The sequence below is a fragment of the Pelecanus crispus genome, chromosome 6, assembly GCF_030463565.1.
Source record: "Pelecanus crispus isolate bPelCri1 chromosome 6, bPelCri1.pri, whole genome shotgun sequence".
NCBI classification, from domain to species: Eukaryota; Metazoa; Chordata; class Aves; order Pelecaniformes; family Pelecanidae; genus Pelecanus; species Pelecanus crispus.
The window spans coordinates 60,025,360-60,042,139 of NC_134648.1; the positions used below are offsets into that span (position 1 = coordinate 60,025,360).

At 50.4% G+C, this 16,780-nt stretch overlaps 1 protein-coding gene across 1 annotated transcript; it reads left to right on the forward strand.

Moving 5' to 3' along the window:
* Positions 1-6,716: 6,716 nt before the first annotated feature.
* Positions 6,717-14,493, forward strand: LOC104027860 (extracellular tyrosine-protein kinase PKDCC). Its single transcript, XM_075712939.1, has 7 exons — positions 6,717-7,223; positions 7,407-7,529; positions 9,633-9,904; positions 11,032-11,111; positions 11,206-11,310; positions 12,810-12,986; positions 14,390-14,493. The coding sequence occupies exons 1-7, from the start codon at positions 6,717-6,719 to the stop codon at positions 14,491-14,493; spliced, it is 1,368 nt and encodes a 455-aa protein (XP_075569054.1).
* Positions 14,494-16,780: the final 2,287 nt, after the last annotated feature.

A 16,780-nucleotide genomic window follows, 5' to 3' on the forward strand; every position in this document is an offset into this window, starting at 1 on the left:
AGAAAACCTTAGGAGAGTCACTCTAGTGAGCATCTTTGATCTGGAAGTGTACCTGGAATTACAAAGCCTGTTGTTTTCCTGGGGGACTATTTGGTTCTGACCAGACTTGGAAAAGGACATCCTTTCACTGGACTGTCCCTGGAGCTCCACACAAGTCTACGCTCAAATCCCAGCTGATAGTTTCCACTAAGTTTACTTACAACACAACATCGTCTAAGTAAGCCCTTGTTTGGGGAGTTTCCTACTTACACAACGAAATCAGAAAACTCAGGAGAACACAAGGTTTGGGCTGAACTTGGGAAGAGAAGTTTGGAGCTATTCTCTTGGTCAAAGCAATTTTCCCATCCCTGCTCTAAATGAGAAGAATGAGTGATAGGAGCAATCTGAAACAAAAATCGGAGACTGTGGCCTTACTTTTCCCTGTTGCTTCTGCCTCATTTTTCTTCAGTCTCTCCTACTTTTCTTCCAATATTATTCAGAGTGGAAATTCACAATCCCTGCTGTGGGATTGTAGAAAGGGGCTCTCCTGCTGCCTTCTACCCCTCCCCACAGCCTGTGCTCATTCTCCTGAGACACTGTTCTTTTGGGGGGGGCCTTGCTGGGTTTATTTTAACTTGGATCATTTTCCCCCATCTGGCTCACCACAAAGCTACACAAACGCTTGGACCAGACAGTCTAGTAGGTACAGCAGGGTTGGAAATAAGTGTCTGGAACCAAATGCTGCTTAAAATGATCTTGCCACTGAAGAAACACATCTGCAACTTGAGCCAGAGGCAGGAGCAGGTCCTGCACCCCCTTCTGCAGGTGTGCCAAAATTGCTCACTGCATGCAGGCTTGCAGCCTGGCTCTGCTAGGGAAAAAATGATCATGTGAAAATGCTACCTTCCAGAAATATGTGGATACCTAATATGAGTTTGCGCCTCATCTATCATGAAATACAGGAAATTCAAGACATTTGGTGCTGCCACGGTTATTTATTACCTTTTTGAATTAAAAAGACAAGAACACAGTCTGTACACTGTCAAGTTCCTGTGGTAGTTTCCACACCAGGAGAGTAATGTCCCAGAGGTTTCCCTGGTTCTGCTCCTGTTGAGCACCATCTCATTCAGTGCAGCAGTGGGATAGCAGTCCAATAAGGTTGATGCAGCTTTTGATAACATAAGCAATGCTATATAATGTATTCATATGACTTATACCCAGAGGTACCAATACTTGCATTGCTAGGGAAGCTTTAGTCCATCTATTGGTAGACCAGCTCTTCAATCCCTTGTGCTGGAGATCTGCTCATATCCTCCTAAGACATTAATAAAATCTCATTGGGAGAACTGAGAACTCTTCAGCTGGATGTGTGTTCCTGGGAGCTGATGTGGTTGGGAGCAGGATGCTCCATGCCAGTCGGGCTAGATGTGCTGGTGGCATAACAAAAGGCTGAATCCTGAGAATATGTCGGGGAGGGAAGTATCTCGGTGGTGTAGGGATTGGTGGGGAAAACTGTGAACAGCACGCAGGCAGCTTGACAGACTCTGGCAAATCGTGCTGTGGAGATGTGTGATGCCACCACGCCAGCTCTCTGCTCTGCCCTACTAATGGATGAGTTGAGATGCATTAGTCCCACAAACATGTATTCCCTTCTGCTACCTCTGCAATGGGGATGGACACCTCCAAGGAGGGCTCAAGGGGAGTGGCAGCATGTTAAAACCCTGCAGCAAGTTTTGTCAGACCTCATCTGCCTGGGACCAGAGCATCCTGCCTGCTCTGTGCTTACCCTCCTCAGAGGAAGCTCCTCCTGCTCTCTCTGCAAGCCCAAATGCCATCCAGCTCTCCGGGGACTGCTGACACAGGCCTTTCTCATCTTACACCCAAGAGCTCTTGCCAGACTGTCGCCTGTCAATGCTGATCGCTTTCCAGCAGGTGGCAAGCTCTCCTTGTCCACGGACCCAACAGGAGCAGCGTTCCTCAGCCTTGACAGCTCCTTCTCTTAGGAGACGAGCTGTCCTGGCTCCTCCAGGGCATCATACCACGGGAGCAGATGATGATGCCCTGTGATGTTGTGCAAACACCCTGCCGTGTTCTCACGGTTTCATCCTGCACCCCCAGCCAGGAGGTAATCCCTCATCCACGAAAAAAAAAAAGGAGTAGGTTCAGGAAAGCTGCACCCTGGGGCCCTGTATGCCAACTGGGTGCTGGCATAGGCTCTGCCAAACTCTATTGAGAAACTTCAGGCCAGAAGTGCCTAGGGAGACACAGCTGTGCCTGGCACAGGCTATAAAAAGACCTGGGGGCTGCAGCTTTCTTGGACACCACAGAAAAGGACAGTTTCTCCTTATTCTGGGGAAGAGAAACACGTTATTTCACTTCTGGGTCAAGCAATCATTATCTGCACCAAGCACTCTGCTAGGGATTGTGGTCAGTAAGGCAAAAAAGCAGAGCAAGGTTTGCATCCCCCGTGCTCTTCCCAGCTGCTTGTAGGAAAGTATCATACCTGCAGCTAATTTTCTTCTTTTTCTGGCTCTTGGGCAAAGCAAAGAAAAATCTGGAAATGGCTGGTGGGGTGATTTTTCCCTGGGTGCCACCCTGGTGGGGCCCGGCACAGCCCTGTGTGGTGCGCCTGCCTGGAGGCTGGATGCAGAAAGGTTTCTCAGTTGACATGGAACTGCAAAGCCAGGCTGCTCAGGATGGCGCCTGCCCCTGTACCCTGGAGGAAGGAGCCTGCCCTCCAGCAGCACCTCTTGCTTTCACCCTGCCCCAGATGTGCATGCTTGCAGATGGACAAGGAACTCTTTGGAGGCAGCCAGAAGCTCAGCTGGCAGGAGTCCAGGTAAGCAGCTGCCCCCACAGGTGAGGGCACTGGTGGCAACACTCACTCCAAAGAGTCCTTATCAGAGGTGTCTAAGTCTTCCTCCTGTACATTTCTTTGATCCTCCTCCCAGACCTATCAACTCTTTGCCTCCCTCTTCTGGATTGCTGCCCAGGACTTTCATGTATGTGCTCAGAGCCTGGACTTCCCCTTAGGATTTCTTCCCAGGTTTTTTATGCTAACCCAAGAGCTTGACCTTATCCCCTTTAGATCAGTGTCATGGACAAGAAACGGGGAAAATGCTGCTGCCGAGACCTCTTGGGACAGGAGGGAACCAGTTACGGACATGCATCCAGAGGAGCCTCTGTCTTTCAGAGGAAGGCAAATTCCTTCACTGCTGGCATGAGAGAACAGGATCCTTTCTCACCCCAGCTAGCCAGGAGCACAGGAGACTCCCAGTTTGCATCTACACCTCCTGTACAGACTCACCTACATTTCCAGAGAGGAGCCCGGCTAGCAGTGCCAGCAGTGAAGTGGGAAAAATCACCACACTTTTGCATGAGAGGAATCTCTTCCTAGCCCTTGCAGGAAGCCAGGAGAAGCTCAGAAGCACAGGATTCAACCACGGTCATTGCACTTATAGCACAGCCTGATATTTTCTGAACAGTGGTCAGCCTTCTGCTCCATCTACAGCCTCTGGGGGAATGAATGTAGATAAGAAAGTGTAAGATACTGTCCTTTATTGCTGGAGCCTCATATGCAGAGCAGGAATTGGGATATTTTGTTCCCCTTCAGGCTCATTTATCCAGCCATGGCCAGCTCCTAGTTGCTTTCTTCACCACAGCAGCTTCAGAGCAGTGTGGTAGAGGTGGGCAGCACACCTAACCACCGTATCTTCAGAAAACCTGGTGCTCCTAGGATGTGGTGGGCCTTGTGCCCCCACCGAATAACTATACATGCATTTGCACTCGGTGTGGTTATACCATGAAAGCTGCAACAGGAGGCCTTCCCTGGATCTAAGCAACATCTGCTATTGAGACAAGACCATCACAAAGCATGAGACCATGCTCCAGCTGTCCTTCTCCTCTTTGGTCCATCTATAGGATTTGCTTCCTATCTATAGTGCCCCCACAATGAGGTCCAGCTGAGGGTCTCAGACCCTTTACCCCATGCCAGCATCCTTACTGGTCCAGTGCTGGAGAAGTTGTTCCTCCAGTACAGACCCACTGTAAAAATATTAAAGAACTGCTTCCTTCTTTTCAAATGGACTTTATTGGACTTTATTATATTAATCCTTGCTCTCAGTCCATTTCTGCAGAAGATCACAGCACTGTAAGCCACAAGCAGACACTGGAGCATCTCCAGTTCCTGAGGCACCGGCAGTGTCCAGTAAGTGATTGTGCTGGATTCACCCCGAGGATCCTAGCAGGGCCTACTGGCACCAAGCACTAGGGAAGAGTCCAGCTCGGTGAGGTCTTTCCAGCTCTTCTGCTATGTGTTGATCCTGGTCTTGCTCCCCCCCCACCTCCCATCTCTTCCCTCTTTACCTCCTCTCCCTTCTTCCCTATGCACGAACCCTCCAAGGAACTAAAGGACACTCAAATGACCACGTGCTCCCCTGTTGCATCCTTGCTGCAGCACTTTGCTGTGTGTCCCGTTCAAGGTGTCAGCTCCATCAAGCGAGGCCTCCTCTTGTGCTGTTGTCTGCAAGAAGCCTTGCACAGCAGAGCCATGATTTTGGCAGGAATCCTTAAGTGCTACTATAAACCAAATAAATAATTAATCATTATTAGTTTTATGTATCTGTGAGTCTTCTCTAATAGGTCTTGATGCTATTACGGTGCTGAGGACAGGCTGAAATTAGATAATACCACAGTCAGCTGGCATCTATTCCCTTGGAAACATGGGTAAAAATGCATTTAATAGCTCTCCAATGACAATGAATATTCATTAATGTGACACAGATGTATACTTGATTTGAAAATAAGGGCAGTAATTAAAGAGCTATTAAGGTTAAAAAGCAACAAAGGAAATTCAGCTACCGAAAGAGCTGTTCTGGGATCAGCCCCTAACCTATATGTGCACGGATAAGCACAGGCGGCCTGAGATCTACATTATTTTACATATCGTCGAACTGTGGGTCTGCCTTTCCTCCCAAACTCTGTCATCTGGAAATGTCCTGATGAAATCAGAGTTCATTTTTCCTGCTGTCTTACAGAGCAGCTGTACTCCGCTGCGGTGCTGCTGCTCCTACCTGCTCACACGCTGCTCCTGTGACGTTGAACCAACGAGAAGCAGAGGGGAAGCTTTCTGCAGGCTTTTGGGAAGGAAGCTGTTTATAATCAACTGCTTATATTCATTATTTTTATTAAAATAGTCTTGGGGATCACCAGTCATGATAGCTGCCTTGCTGTAATTTCTGAAAATCTCTATCCCGCAGGCCGTGATATTAAAGTTGAGTTTCTCAGCGAGGTTTCACAAAGGTTCCTTTGCAGGGGAGGCTCGAGAAAGTGACCTGAGCAGCACGTGTTCTGTGTTACGAGTGAGTCAGGAGAGAGGCAACGCACTGCTGTACGTGGAGGGAGGCAAGGAGGAGCAGACGAGTCCGAGGGCAGCGGCAACGCTGCAGGACCAAGTGTCAGGCCAGGACAAACCCTGTGTAATCTCACCCACCGTGTCCCGCCGGTCTCCGGGTGCAAGCAGAAAGTGCAGGCTCTCAGCAGAGCTGGGTCCCGCGGAGGCAGGGCAGCGGGTCGGAAATAGCAGCCACCCGGGCTAGCAGAGGGAAAGGGAGACGCGCATCCGCCCAGCCCAGGCGTGCTGTCAGGAGCAGGTTACCGCACGGGCCGTGCATCGCTGCGCTCCCTTTCTGGGGAGGGTCTCTCAGGCTAGTTACGCCGCCGAAGAAATTACAGCAGAAACTGAAGCAAATCAGGTGGAGAGGCAGAGCGTTATTTTAATTTCTAACCCAGCAGCGTAATGGTAAATAGAAAAGTGAATGAGCCCATCGGGCCGGTGTTTCAGGCCACTCAGTGAAGAGAGTTAACCGCGCATCACCTAAAGCAGAGGCAGAAAAACCGCACCTGCCTCTGCCCTAAGCTAACTCGACTGGCTTTGGGCACGGCAGCGCCCGGTGCAGACACGGGTAGAAAACGGGGGGCAGAGGCGAGGCAGGCGCCCCGTCCCGCTTCCTCGCCTTCGCAGGCACCTGTGTCACAGAAGGCAGCCCTGCGCTGGCTGTGTGTCACCAGGCCGATCGATTTCCTCACGAATAACCGATAAAGTTGCGTTTTCTGCCTGGATTGGCTGGTTTTGATGGAGGAGGGGTTTGGTGTGGGTTTTTTTTTTTCTGGAAACAATTACAATTCCACGCTTTGGGAAGCGTATTGCTGTTTCAACCTGACAGGGTTTACCCTTCTAATGAGAGAGACTGCCAGCGTTTGCTTTTCTTAGAAACCTAACCTGAGACTTTCCAAAGGCACGGGAACGGGGTCTCTCAGTTCTTACTGATTTTCAGCCGGTTTACGTCCCTCGGCTGCATCCCGCGGTGACCTCAGCAGCGCTGACGCAATCCACGCCCGTGAAAGCCGCGGGTTTTGCCACAAGCGGGCTCCGCTGGAAGGGAGGGGCGGCCGCCTGCGGGGACGGACCCCTCGCTGCCGGCACCTCCGACTGCCCCCTCCCCGCGGAGCCGCTCCGGCTCCGCCGCCGCCGCGACCTCCGCTCCGCGGGCGGCCGCTGCCCCCCGCGCCCGCGGGCGCCCCTCGGGCAGCGGCAGCGCCGCGGGGCCGGGCCGGGCCGGGTGCGCCGGGGGAGGCCGCCCGCCCGCCCGCCCCGCCCCCTCGGCCGCGCTCGCCCCCCCAGCGCCGCGGAGCGCGGCAGAGCGGCCGGAGCCCGCCGCGGCGCAGCCCCGCTCCCCATGGCGGCGGTGCCGGTGGCGGTGGCGGTGCGGGCGCGGCGCGGCGCCCGGCTGAGCGCGGCGGCGCTGCTGGCGCTGCCGGCCCTGGCGCTGCTGGCGCTGCCGGCCGGCCGCGGCGGTGGCGGCGAGGGGCAGCCGGGCTCCCCCCCGCCGCCGCCGGTCGCGCTGCCGCCGGGCTTGCGGGAGGAGCTGCGGCAGCGGCGGCGCGACCTGCGGCGGCTGGCGGCGGGCGGCGGGGAGGCGGCGGCGGGCGGGCTGGGCTGCGGCGACCTGAGCCAGGCGACGGGCGTCAGCGTGCTGGGCTGGGGCTTCACCAAGGTGGTGGCGCGGGCGGCGCTGGCGGGCGGCGGCGCCGTGGCCCTCAAGTCGGTGCACGGGGCGGGCCGGGAGGTGCGGCAGTGCGTGCGGCGGTACGGGGCGCCGGCGGGCTGCCGCCGCCTGGCCGCCTACAAGCTGCTGAAGGAGGTGACGCTGCTGCGGCGCCTGCAGCACCCCGGCATCGTCCAGGTACGGCGGGGCGGGGGGGGGGGGGGTGCTGCGGGGCGTGCTCCCTGGCTACGGAAATTTTTCGGGGGGCGGTGCGGCTCGGTGCCGGGGCTGAGGCGATCCGGCCGTGTTGCCCCGGGCGTCCCGGACCTGCTGGCGCGGGCGGCGGCGCCGCTCTGACCGTCGCTCCTTCTCTCCCGGCAGCTGCACGGTCAATGCTATGATAACAGCGGAGATCCCGAAATACGGGTCACAGCTATGCTGGAGCTGGGATCCCCCCTGGAGATGATTCAGCTTCTGCAGACCCCCTGGGAGGAGAGATTTAAAGTAAGAAAACAAAGCCGAGGCGGTTTTGTCAGCCGCTTTCAGACCGCAAACTGGGTAAACGCGAAGAGCCCGCGGTGACCGCTGGCGCGAACGGGATCGTCGCGCTGACGCTGTTCGCTCCCGCAAATCGTCCTTAAATCCGTTTTGCTTTCACTCCTTTTAAATCACCTTAAAATAGCCCTAGCCTGGCGTCTGGCTGCTGTAAAGCAAGTATTAAGAGAGCTACATCTGGGAGGAAACGGCCACGAAATCTTGCTCAGGGCTGGGGTGGTGCTGGGTACCCAGAATTACACTATGTTGCTGGTTTTCCCTCTGTATGGTTCCGCTCCACCGAGGGGCTTTCCTAGCGAGGCCCCTCAGCAGACTGGGTCTGACCTGGGAAAGCCACCTCGCCGCGCTGAGTCTGTTGTTTTCTGCGTGTTGCCGATTTTAGGCAGCAAGCTGAGCAGCCTGTCTGTCACCGTGTGTTTGCATGATGTTTCTGATCCCAGCCCTTTAGGTACTACTGTAGTACAAACACTACTAAATTGCTTTCCTCCTGCTGTAGGTGCTAGAATCACATCCCTGTTAGTGAGATCTGCCTTGTCTCCTAAGCATCCAGCATACGGACGCTTAAGCTCCCCAGGAACATAAACGACTTATGACACGGCACTTATTTTGGTTATAGCTTGTATTACAGTTTGCCTCAAGGTCTCTGTTGGGGGTTCGCTACTACTTGTTTGGTTCCCAGGAGGAAAGAGCGCATCAAATAGAAGCATGGGTACCTTAATATCAATAAGAAATGCTTTGGGCAAAATAAAACCACAACAGAAGTCCCAAAATAAAATCCCTGCCTGCATGTGGTCCTTAATGTTGAAGCGGAGCCTTGCCATCCAAGCCAGAGGGGGAGTGTGGCAACTGTGCTCGCTCAGCTGCGGGACGTGAAGCTGGGATTCTTGTGATGGCCTCACTAATGAAGTTAAAACAGCATCAGAGCTTCCAGAGTCATTTCTCTTAGTCTGTGGAGTTCCACTTCTGCTTACAAACTATTTCATACTGGCTTCTACATAGCTTTCCCAGCACCTCATCTTCTCAAATGTGCCAAAGGCTCCTGTAGAGCTAGGAACGCATGATGCTGGATTAGCTGATGACAAGGTCTGGTACGGTGGCACGAAGATTTTAATAATCTTTTGACTGATGAAGACACTAATTCAGAATTTACACTGGTACTGTCTAGTCCTGTTTCCTAATTAGGGTGTCTAAACAGATGGGATTCCCCTCTGATGAGCCACATCAGATACCAGCGATTCTGCGAGCTGTTCCAAAAGAACAAACCCTCGCGCCTGCACAGATCGCTATCGGAGGCGGCGAGGGGTGGCGCGGGTCTGCCTGGCACACCTAGCTGACGATAGTTGGTCTGGTGCCAGGGCTCCCGATACTGAATGAAAACTGCTGCAAAAAGCTGCTTGAACAAAGTGCTGGTGCACTGTAAACGTGCTCTTCTAGCTCTAGTTTGTTCAAAAATCATTTACCAAGCTTTCTGCTGGTTCAGGTATTGTCTGACCTTTCCCCACTGCCAGAAAGTTGACATAAAAGCAAAAAAGCTGGCACTAAATGCATCGCATGCTTTGGCTAATTCGTCAGAAGCACGATTGTGTGCCCAAATTCATACTGCTGAGTGATGCAGCAAGGCATGAATCTGGTATTAATGACCATGGAGCCTCAGTCTGTATGGAGCAGCATGGGGGAAGGGAGGGGAATGTATTAATTCTATGCCAGAGTGGGAAAAAACCCTTCTGATTTCAGCTAGCAAATCAATATAGCTCCTGAAACATGAAGGCTGCTATTGTTTTCCTCACAGCTTTCTCCTCTAGTTCCTCTAACTGCAAATGTCTCTCTTTGTATCTGCACATTTTTAAAAAATGTTGCTAAACTACTTACCACAGTCAAATCCTGTGGCAATGTTGATAATAAATTTTGTAGCGTACATATAATTACCTTTTAAGTACTATATGCTTTTTTTTCCCTTTAATTTCATTGAATGCCCTCCCCTTTGTTCTACTTCCAATTTAATAGCTGTTTTTCATCTGCTTTTCCCATGCATATTCATCTTCTCTTTCTCAGATTTGCCTGAGTCTTGTGAAACTGCTGTTTTACTTGGCACATTCCCCCCTGGGTTCAATAGTCCTCTTGGATTTCCAGCCGAGGCAGTTTGTTATGGTGGATGGAAACCTAAAAGTGACAGACATGGATGATGCCAGCACTGAGGAACTGTCATGCAAGGAAGATAACGACTGCACACTCGACTTCCCTACAAAAAGCTTTCCTCTCAAATGCTCTGCGGTTGGGAAATGCGAAGGAATAAACGAAAAGAAGAATCTTTTCAATGCGTATCGGTACGTCCAGTGAGGCGGGGGAAGGAAGTCTGGCGTGGTTGAGCTCATACACTACCATGTAGCCTCCAGCATCTCGCATTTCTTCCATGGAGTGATTCCCCCTCACCCCTGTCAAAGAGGAGTTAAGGATCACTTTGAAGCAAGTTTATTTTCCTTATAAGGCAGGAAAACAGTGTAGTTGTTGTCTGGTGAGAATACAGGCATCTTTCTTCTGCTGCTCCCTTTCCCCAACGCCCTCTAGAAACTTGCCCCAAAGGTTGCACCTGTGAATTTATTGTTTGCGGAACAAGCCCTGGCATTTGACATCCACGGGCTACGTTTGCTGAAAGCAGTGGCAGCGCGGGCTACCTGCCAAAGCCCACCAGCTTTGAGCCCCCGTTGTTGGGAACAGGCTGGATAGCTCTTCCCCTGAACTCCGTGTCTCCCTACGGAGACTATGGGCACCTCTGGAAGAGCGCTGAAACAGGTAATGGGCAGGTACCTGAGACGGCTGCAGCACTTCTGAAGGCCACCAGCTGAAAGTGTGAGGACTTCCACTCGTGGTTGATGCTTGGCAGGTTAAGTATGGAGGGAAGCTGGATATTTACACAGAAGGACTTAGTAAGAGAGCTTGTATTTGCAGGACTCGGTGTTAAAGGGCAAATACCTGCATAGATTCTTGCCGTAACGAACTTGTGTCTTGTAGAACAGGGGTTTTCTAGAAGGTTCAGGGAATGAATAAGGGAATGTCCAGCCTTTCCAGGGGTAATAAGAATGCCAAACATTTCCAGAGCAAGGGAAAGGTCTTGCATGGGTCATCTTCCATATAGGTCTTTTCTTGATGGGAAATCCATTGCTTAATGCACAAAAATGGCCCCGGGGAATGAGGGAAAGTTCCGTTGCGTGAGCCTTTGCAAGGCAGATTTCATGCCGTGCTTGGCTACGTGCTGTGCTGCAAGGACCAGTGTTCCAGCCCAAGTCACAGGAGCGGTCTGTGAGATGCCCATGAAGTGCTCAGGCATAACTTAATAACCCAAGCAGACTTACTAGTTTGATATGGATAATCAAGTCAGGGAAAAATGCAGACAACTTGATCACCAGGGAAATTAAGCCACTGTATTCTAATCAGTCTGTGGGATTTTTTGCAGGTATTTTTTCACCTATCTTTTGCCACACTCTGCACCACCAGCTTTGCGGCCTTTTTTGAGTGATATTCTGAACGCAACAGGTACCAGCTAATATCCATAAAATTCTTTATTAGAAGTCTCTGAATGATATTGCATGGAATTATGCATCTTTGTCGTATCTTTCTTTAAATGTAGGTGATTTACGATATGGAATAAATGAAACCCTGAAAGCTTTTGAAAAGGTTTTACATCTGTACAAGTCCGGGCTCTATCTGCAGAAAAGAACTCTTCATTTAAAAGGTACATGAATTTGAATGCTTTAAGTAACATAACTACTGAGGGAGTAAGGAACTTTGTAACTGGTAAAATTCTGGTCTCCCATACATTCAAGCACTATTTAGTCACAAGGACAAGCACCAAAAGTGTCTTTTCTTGAGCAGCCTTTTGTTGTTTCTTCACGGGCGCTGTGCAAGATTGCATTGTTTTGCAATGTAAACGCAGTGCAGACAATCTGGCCTACATATGGACATAACTTTGCACTGCTTCTAAATACTCTTTTCCTAATGTGCTGCAGTGTTTCAAGTGAATATATTTGGGATAGCTTAAGCAACTAGACCAGAGCAGCAAACTGAGTCTCTCATGTCCCTCTGCGGGGTCATCTTACCAGCTGGACCAGTGGGTCAGTTTTCTGGGATGATATTGAAACTTCCTATTTCACTTGGTGGCTTCTGACTGCTGAGCACATGTTATTATGGGAATGTACACTGGGGAGGTCACAACACCGAGGTGGTTGTGGCAGAGTAGCTAGTGCCTTGGTACCCACTAAATTTCTTTTTTCTGAAGACCATCCTGTTGGACCTGTGGATGGATAAATGAGCCTCTGTGAGGTGCGTTCCTCTGAAAAGGACCCATTTGGTGGTAGAGATGAGGCTAATCAAAATGAAGGCTTCCAAAGTCCAGTGGTTACTGTGGCTTACATTTTCCTGAGCGTTCACTTGCAACGGCGGGGTGATGATGGTGGCTTGCAGAAGGAAATCCCTTTATGCCTGAAAGAACTGGAATTTGCACAGTTATGAACAAAGATCCATTCATTTGCACTGAAGGACCAGCAGCTTTAACAGGAATTGCCAGTATTTTCCAACAACACCTACCCCTTGGCTTTGCAACTGGCCCAGTAGCAATGTACCAAAATGATCACCATCCTACAGGTGTGGGAAGGTGGGGAGAGCCTCTTAGCAGTCAGTAAACAATAGCCTGAACATCGCCTGCTCAGGCTTGTCAGCTCTTTTGTATCCCACCGGAGAGCAGGATCTGGCCTCCCTTTCCCCCACTGGGGTTCCTAAACCTCCTGTATGTGTGGGTGGCACCATGACGGGTGGATCAGCGTGTGCCTGTGTAGCTCGGTGCTGGATCTGTGATGAGCTGGTTCTGCTGTTGAGACTGAGGTGTAGGAGAGGCCATTGTGAGGTTGGCTTCTCCAGAGCCCTGCTAGGAAGGTGGGCCTGCACAGCAGCCTCCCCCTCTCGCCCACTCCTGCGGTCACTCCCCTGTGCCTTCACCCTTGAGAGCTCTGCCCACTCTTATATCCGTGGAGGAGTTGCTGTCCTGCAGAACTAAAAGCCAGCATTTGGGTTGCTTTTATCTTTGCAGCTCCACCCACTCCATCCAAGCAGGTCAGTTCAATCTACTGCTATCAGAGTAAGAGTTTCCCTAAAGCGTGAAATATGAAGTATGTATTGTAACTAGTCTCTGAAAGTGCACTTAAAGAGTTTCCCTAAATACCCTCTTTCTGTTCCCAGACTACATCTCCATAAAGGGCTTCCGAACAGTGGAAGGAGAAGACTACAAGTGCTGGCCATCCTACAGCCACCTGGGATGCCTGCTCTCCGTTCACAGCGCCGAGGAAGCTGCCGCAATTTGTAACTCCCAATCGCAGTGCCAGAGTTTCATCATCACCCAGCGGAGGACGTGGACGGGTGAGCTTGGGCAGACGTGACAGGATGCTGCTGCCTGGTGCCCCTGCTTCCTCGGTTGCGAGTGGGGATGATGCTGCCGCCCTCCTCCATAGTGCCTTGAGTCTATGGGCACATGTAAAAGCTGCCTTTCTTATTCTCAAGGTCAGGTGGCAGCTGTGGTGGGCATAAGGATCCCCTGAGTATTTGTTAGGACACACAAGGGAAATGATACTCTCCTTCTCCGGATTCTTTCCTCTTCAAATTTTGCACAAGACTGCTAGGTATTGTTAAACAGTTACTTATTTCATGCAGAGATGGCTTCACTTTGTGTGTTAGGCTAAACAATTCCTGCGGTATGTGTAGTTTGCAAAAAGCTGTGGGGTTTTTCGAGATGAAAGAAGCTGCGTTAAAGAAGGTGGTTACTATTGTTATAATTAAAAGAATCATAGCTTACAAGTTGTTATCCCCTTTATCAAAACTAAAGCCCCAAACCAATGGATTTCCAAAATGGCCCTGTAATTAGCTCTGATTATAGCCTCTTATGGTTAGCGTGTTTTCAGAATTATTATAAATTACCTCATTTAGCTGACACTTCAATCGTGGGCTAAATTGTTAATTATAAAGCGAAACACTAAATGAGGTAAATGAGTGTTTTCAGCAATGGTGCTGAAGAATCACGTCTTGTCGGCTCACATGACATAAAAAAAATCCCCAAACCACCAAAACCACAGCTCTTTCATTGGTTCGTGTGCAATTGGCATGTGGCAAACTAGTGACATAAGAGCACTTATACTGATGCAACATAAATCTCTTTGAGCCGGTTTCACACCAGCCATGTATTGTGTGAGTTGTGCCTAATGCATCACATCTGGCTTCCTCACGGGGCAGCTGTTAGTTGCTGTGTTCAGGGCCTGGCTGGAAGGAACCCCACTTAAAACAGCGGTGGGGATGCAGAAGCAGCATGTGGGACCGAAGACACTTTCTGCAGTGCCTGGCTCGGACGCTGATCCCTGCCATCCCGCACGGTGCCTGCAGTCTGTTAGCGTTTCCTTTGCTGAAATTTTTCTTCCTCATGTTTTTGCAGTGCATCTTTGCAGCCAAAGATGCCAAAAGCGCGTGGCTGAAATGCAGAGTGCCCAACTTTGCTGTTTGGATTAATGAGAGCTGTGGGAACACGCTAGTCCCTCTTAAGGCAACTCCGTAAAGCAAAGCATGATGTAAAAGGCTATGGGGCCCGATTTTGCATTCCTTGTGCACACTCGGTGAGCATCTGGAGTTTACTGGGAGTGTAAAACACATCTATGGCAGGGTGGAGTGACCCTCCGTTGAGCAAGCAGTGTGTTCCTGTGTCCCTTGCAATAAATAGCGTGGGTCAAGGTGCACCTGTCTCCTCTATTAAACTTGTCCTTTTATTTCCTTTCCAGGACGCCCACTCGCCTCGTTTCAGAGTAGCCTGACTGATTTAATACCGGATGCTAACGCTGTAGTCTATATTAAACGATCGGCTTCCTCAGGGGAAAGACTTTAAAGACAATGAGATCACATACTATGATCCTGGGAGGAACAAACCACTGGGAAGAATTTCATCTGCTGAAAAGAATGACATATTTTATTTTGCTTTGGGAATGGGATCTCCTTGCCAGCTCAGGTAGAGTCAAATGCTGCTGTCTCCTTGAACAAAGCTCAGATTTCTCATTGCAGCCCTGCTAGCTTCTTTATCTGTTCCCACACTGCTGTTCTGCATAAACGCTCCCAGTTTTAGTCAAATGTTGCTAGACTGTGCAATACCTTGCTGCTTTGGTAACCAGCTTGTCAGCCAAGAAATAGAAATAGCTGCAAGGGATCCGGCTTGGGTAGGCTTAGTTAGTTCAGTCACCTCTGAAAAACCTATGGATAACGCACCTTGAAGAAGGCAACGGCTCCTCCTGCAGCTGCTGACCAGGATTTCATACCACTGCAAATGTAAAGGACTGGATTTCAGCGATGGGGCCGAGGTTGCAGGGTTGGGATCCATAACCAGAGGTTGATGATGGGGGTGGACTTTCAAGGAGGGCCCTGATTCAGTTCCTTCCAGGGCAGGGGAGGGAGGCAGTGTGTAAGTCAACTCTAGAACCAAATGCCAGGATGTTTGGTTGCAGGATTTAGGTTTGACCCTATGTGATTTGCAATGCCAGCTCCCCTGTATCAACCTTGAAGGTTTTTCTCTGTTACTTTCCGTGAAAGAGCAAGACATTAAAATTATTTATGTATAAGGCGTTACTCTGTATGATAGAGAATGACTATGTTTATTGTAAGCATGCTGTGAAAAGGTTTTCTTTTTAATTGTCTATGTCTTTACTGCAACCAAATGAAGAAATGCAAGTGTTGCCTACCTTCAGCTCACCTAGCATCATCACCCACTCCTGAGGACAACCTGTGAGTGGTACCAGCAGTGTATGAATGCACCCAAGCCCCTTGGACGCTTAGGTCTTGGAGGACTCTGGGTGGCTGCACTCGCAGGCTCACAGGCACAGAAGAGAGAGTCTGGTCCCAAGACCCTCCTGCATCTGCCTTTCACTAAAAATGTAGATGTGGCCTCTGAAAAATAGGTGGGGGTTAGTATAATTTCAGGCTGTAAGAGATGGCAATGTAACGTGCCACTCCCAGGAGTGCCTGGAAGCAGGGACCGTATGGTACTACTTCTTCTGTAGCACAAAAGCTACAGAACACTTCAAAAGCCCAAATCACCGCTGACCTCACTCCCCACAAGGGAAGGTCCCTGGCCTTGTGCAGGAGAGCCATGCTGCAGCCTCTGTGCAGTGCTGCGTTGAGTTTTCCTCTTGGCCCACACAGCTGGGTGGAAATGATGGCTCTTGGGACGTTGCCGCTGACTCCTTGTAACCTACAGTGGTGTGGCTATTTCCATGCAAGCCCCTGTGGCAGCCGGGGTACCCCAGACTAAATATGCCTGGGGTTGTGCTGTGTTTTTTGTGATCTGGTCCTGTGTTTCCTAGTGCAGGCTCTCGCCTTTCAGCTCGTTAGTACTCTATTAACCCACAGCAATGCCATTGCATGGGGGCTTTCTCATGCGGTATAACCCCTGCTGCTTACACTGAGGCCCGGGACTCTGATAGTGATACCAATTAATGAGAACTCCTAGTTAGCACAACAAGAAGGCTCTTCCTAGTGATGGCCACATTGCTGCAGGCTTTGTGAAGGCAAGGCTTTTTAAATGGACAGCCTCAGACCGCTCTCTCCATTACAGTGGGTCCTGTGGAAGTTGAAGGAAAGGTCCTGCCAGGGGTCCGCTATTGTTTTACATCGACCCCACTGAGCAGGGCTTCAGGCATCTGCTGTGTGGTGCTTTACATTAGCAAGAGGTAATGAGAGTTTATTCCATATCTCTCAGCCTCCTGAGATACAAATCAGAAGTACATTCCCCAAAGCAAGGGCAAGGGCCAGCCTGGGGTCATTTCAGAGAGGAAGAAACAGAGAGAGAATTCAAAAGCTGAAGTGATTCCAGTTTATGTTAGAAAGATCTTCCCATCCTAAAAATCTTTCCTGGTAAAAAAAACATTGTGTATTTTAGTCATGTGATGCTCCTTTCGTGTTGCAGATTTTTCCATGAAGCTTTCATTGTCTGATTGCCTGCCAGGCAGTCAGGTCCAGCCCCTCGGCAGATGGCGCAGGGTATGGCAGTGTCACTTGTATAAATGTAGGTTCCAGCATCAAACCTGCAGTTAGAGCCTGGGAGCAGAGGCCGTATCATTCTGCCTTGAAAGTTTTGAGCACACAGTGCTTAACAAATACTACTAATAAAAAAGTCAATAAAAAGG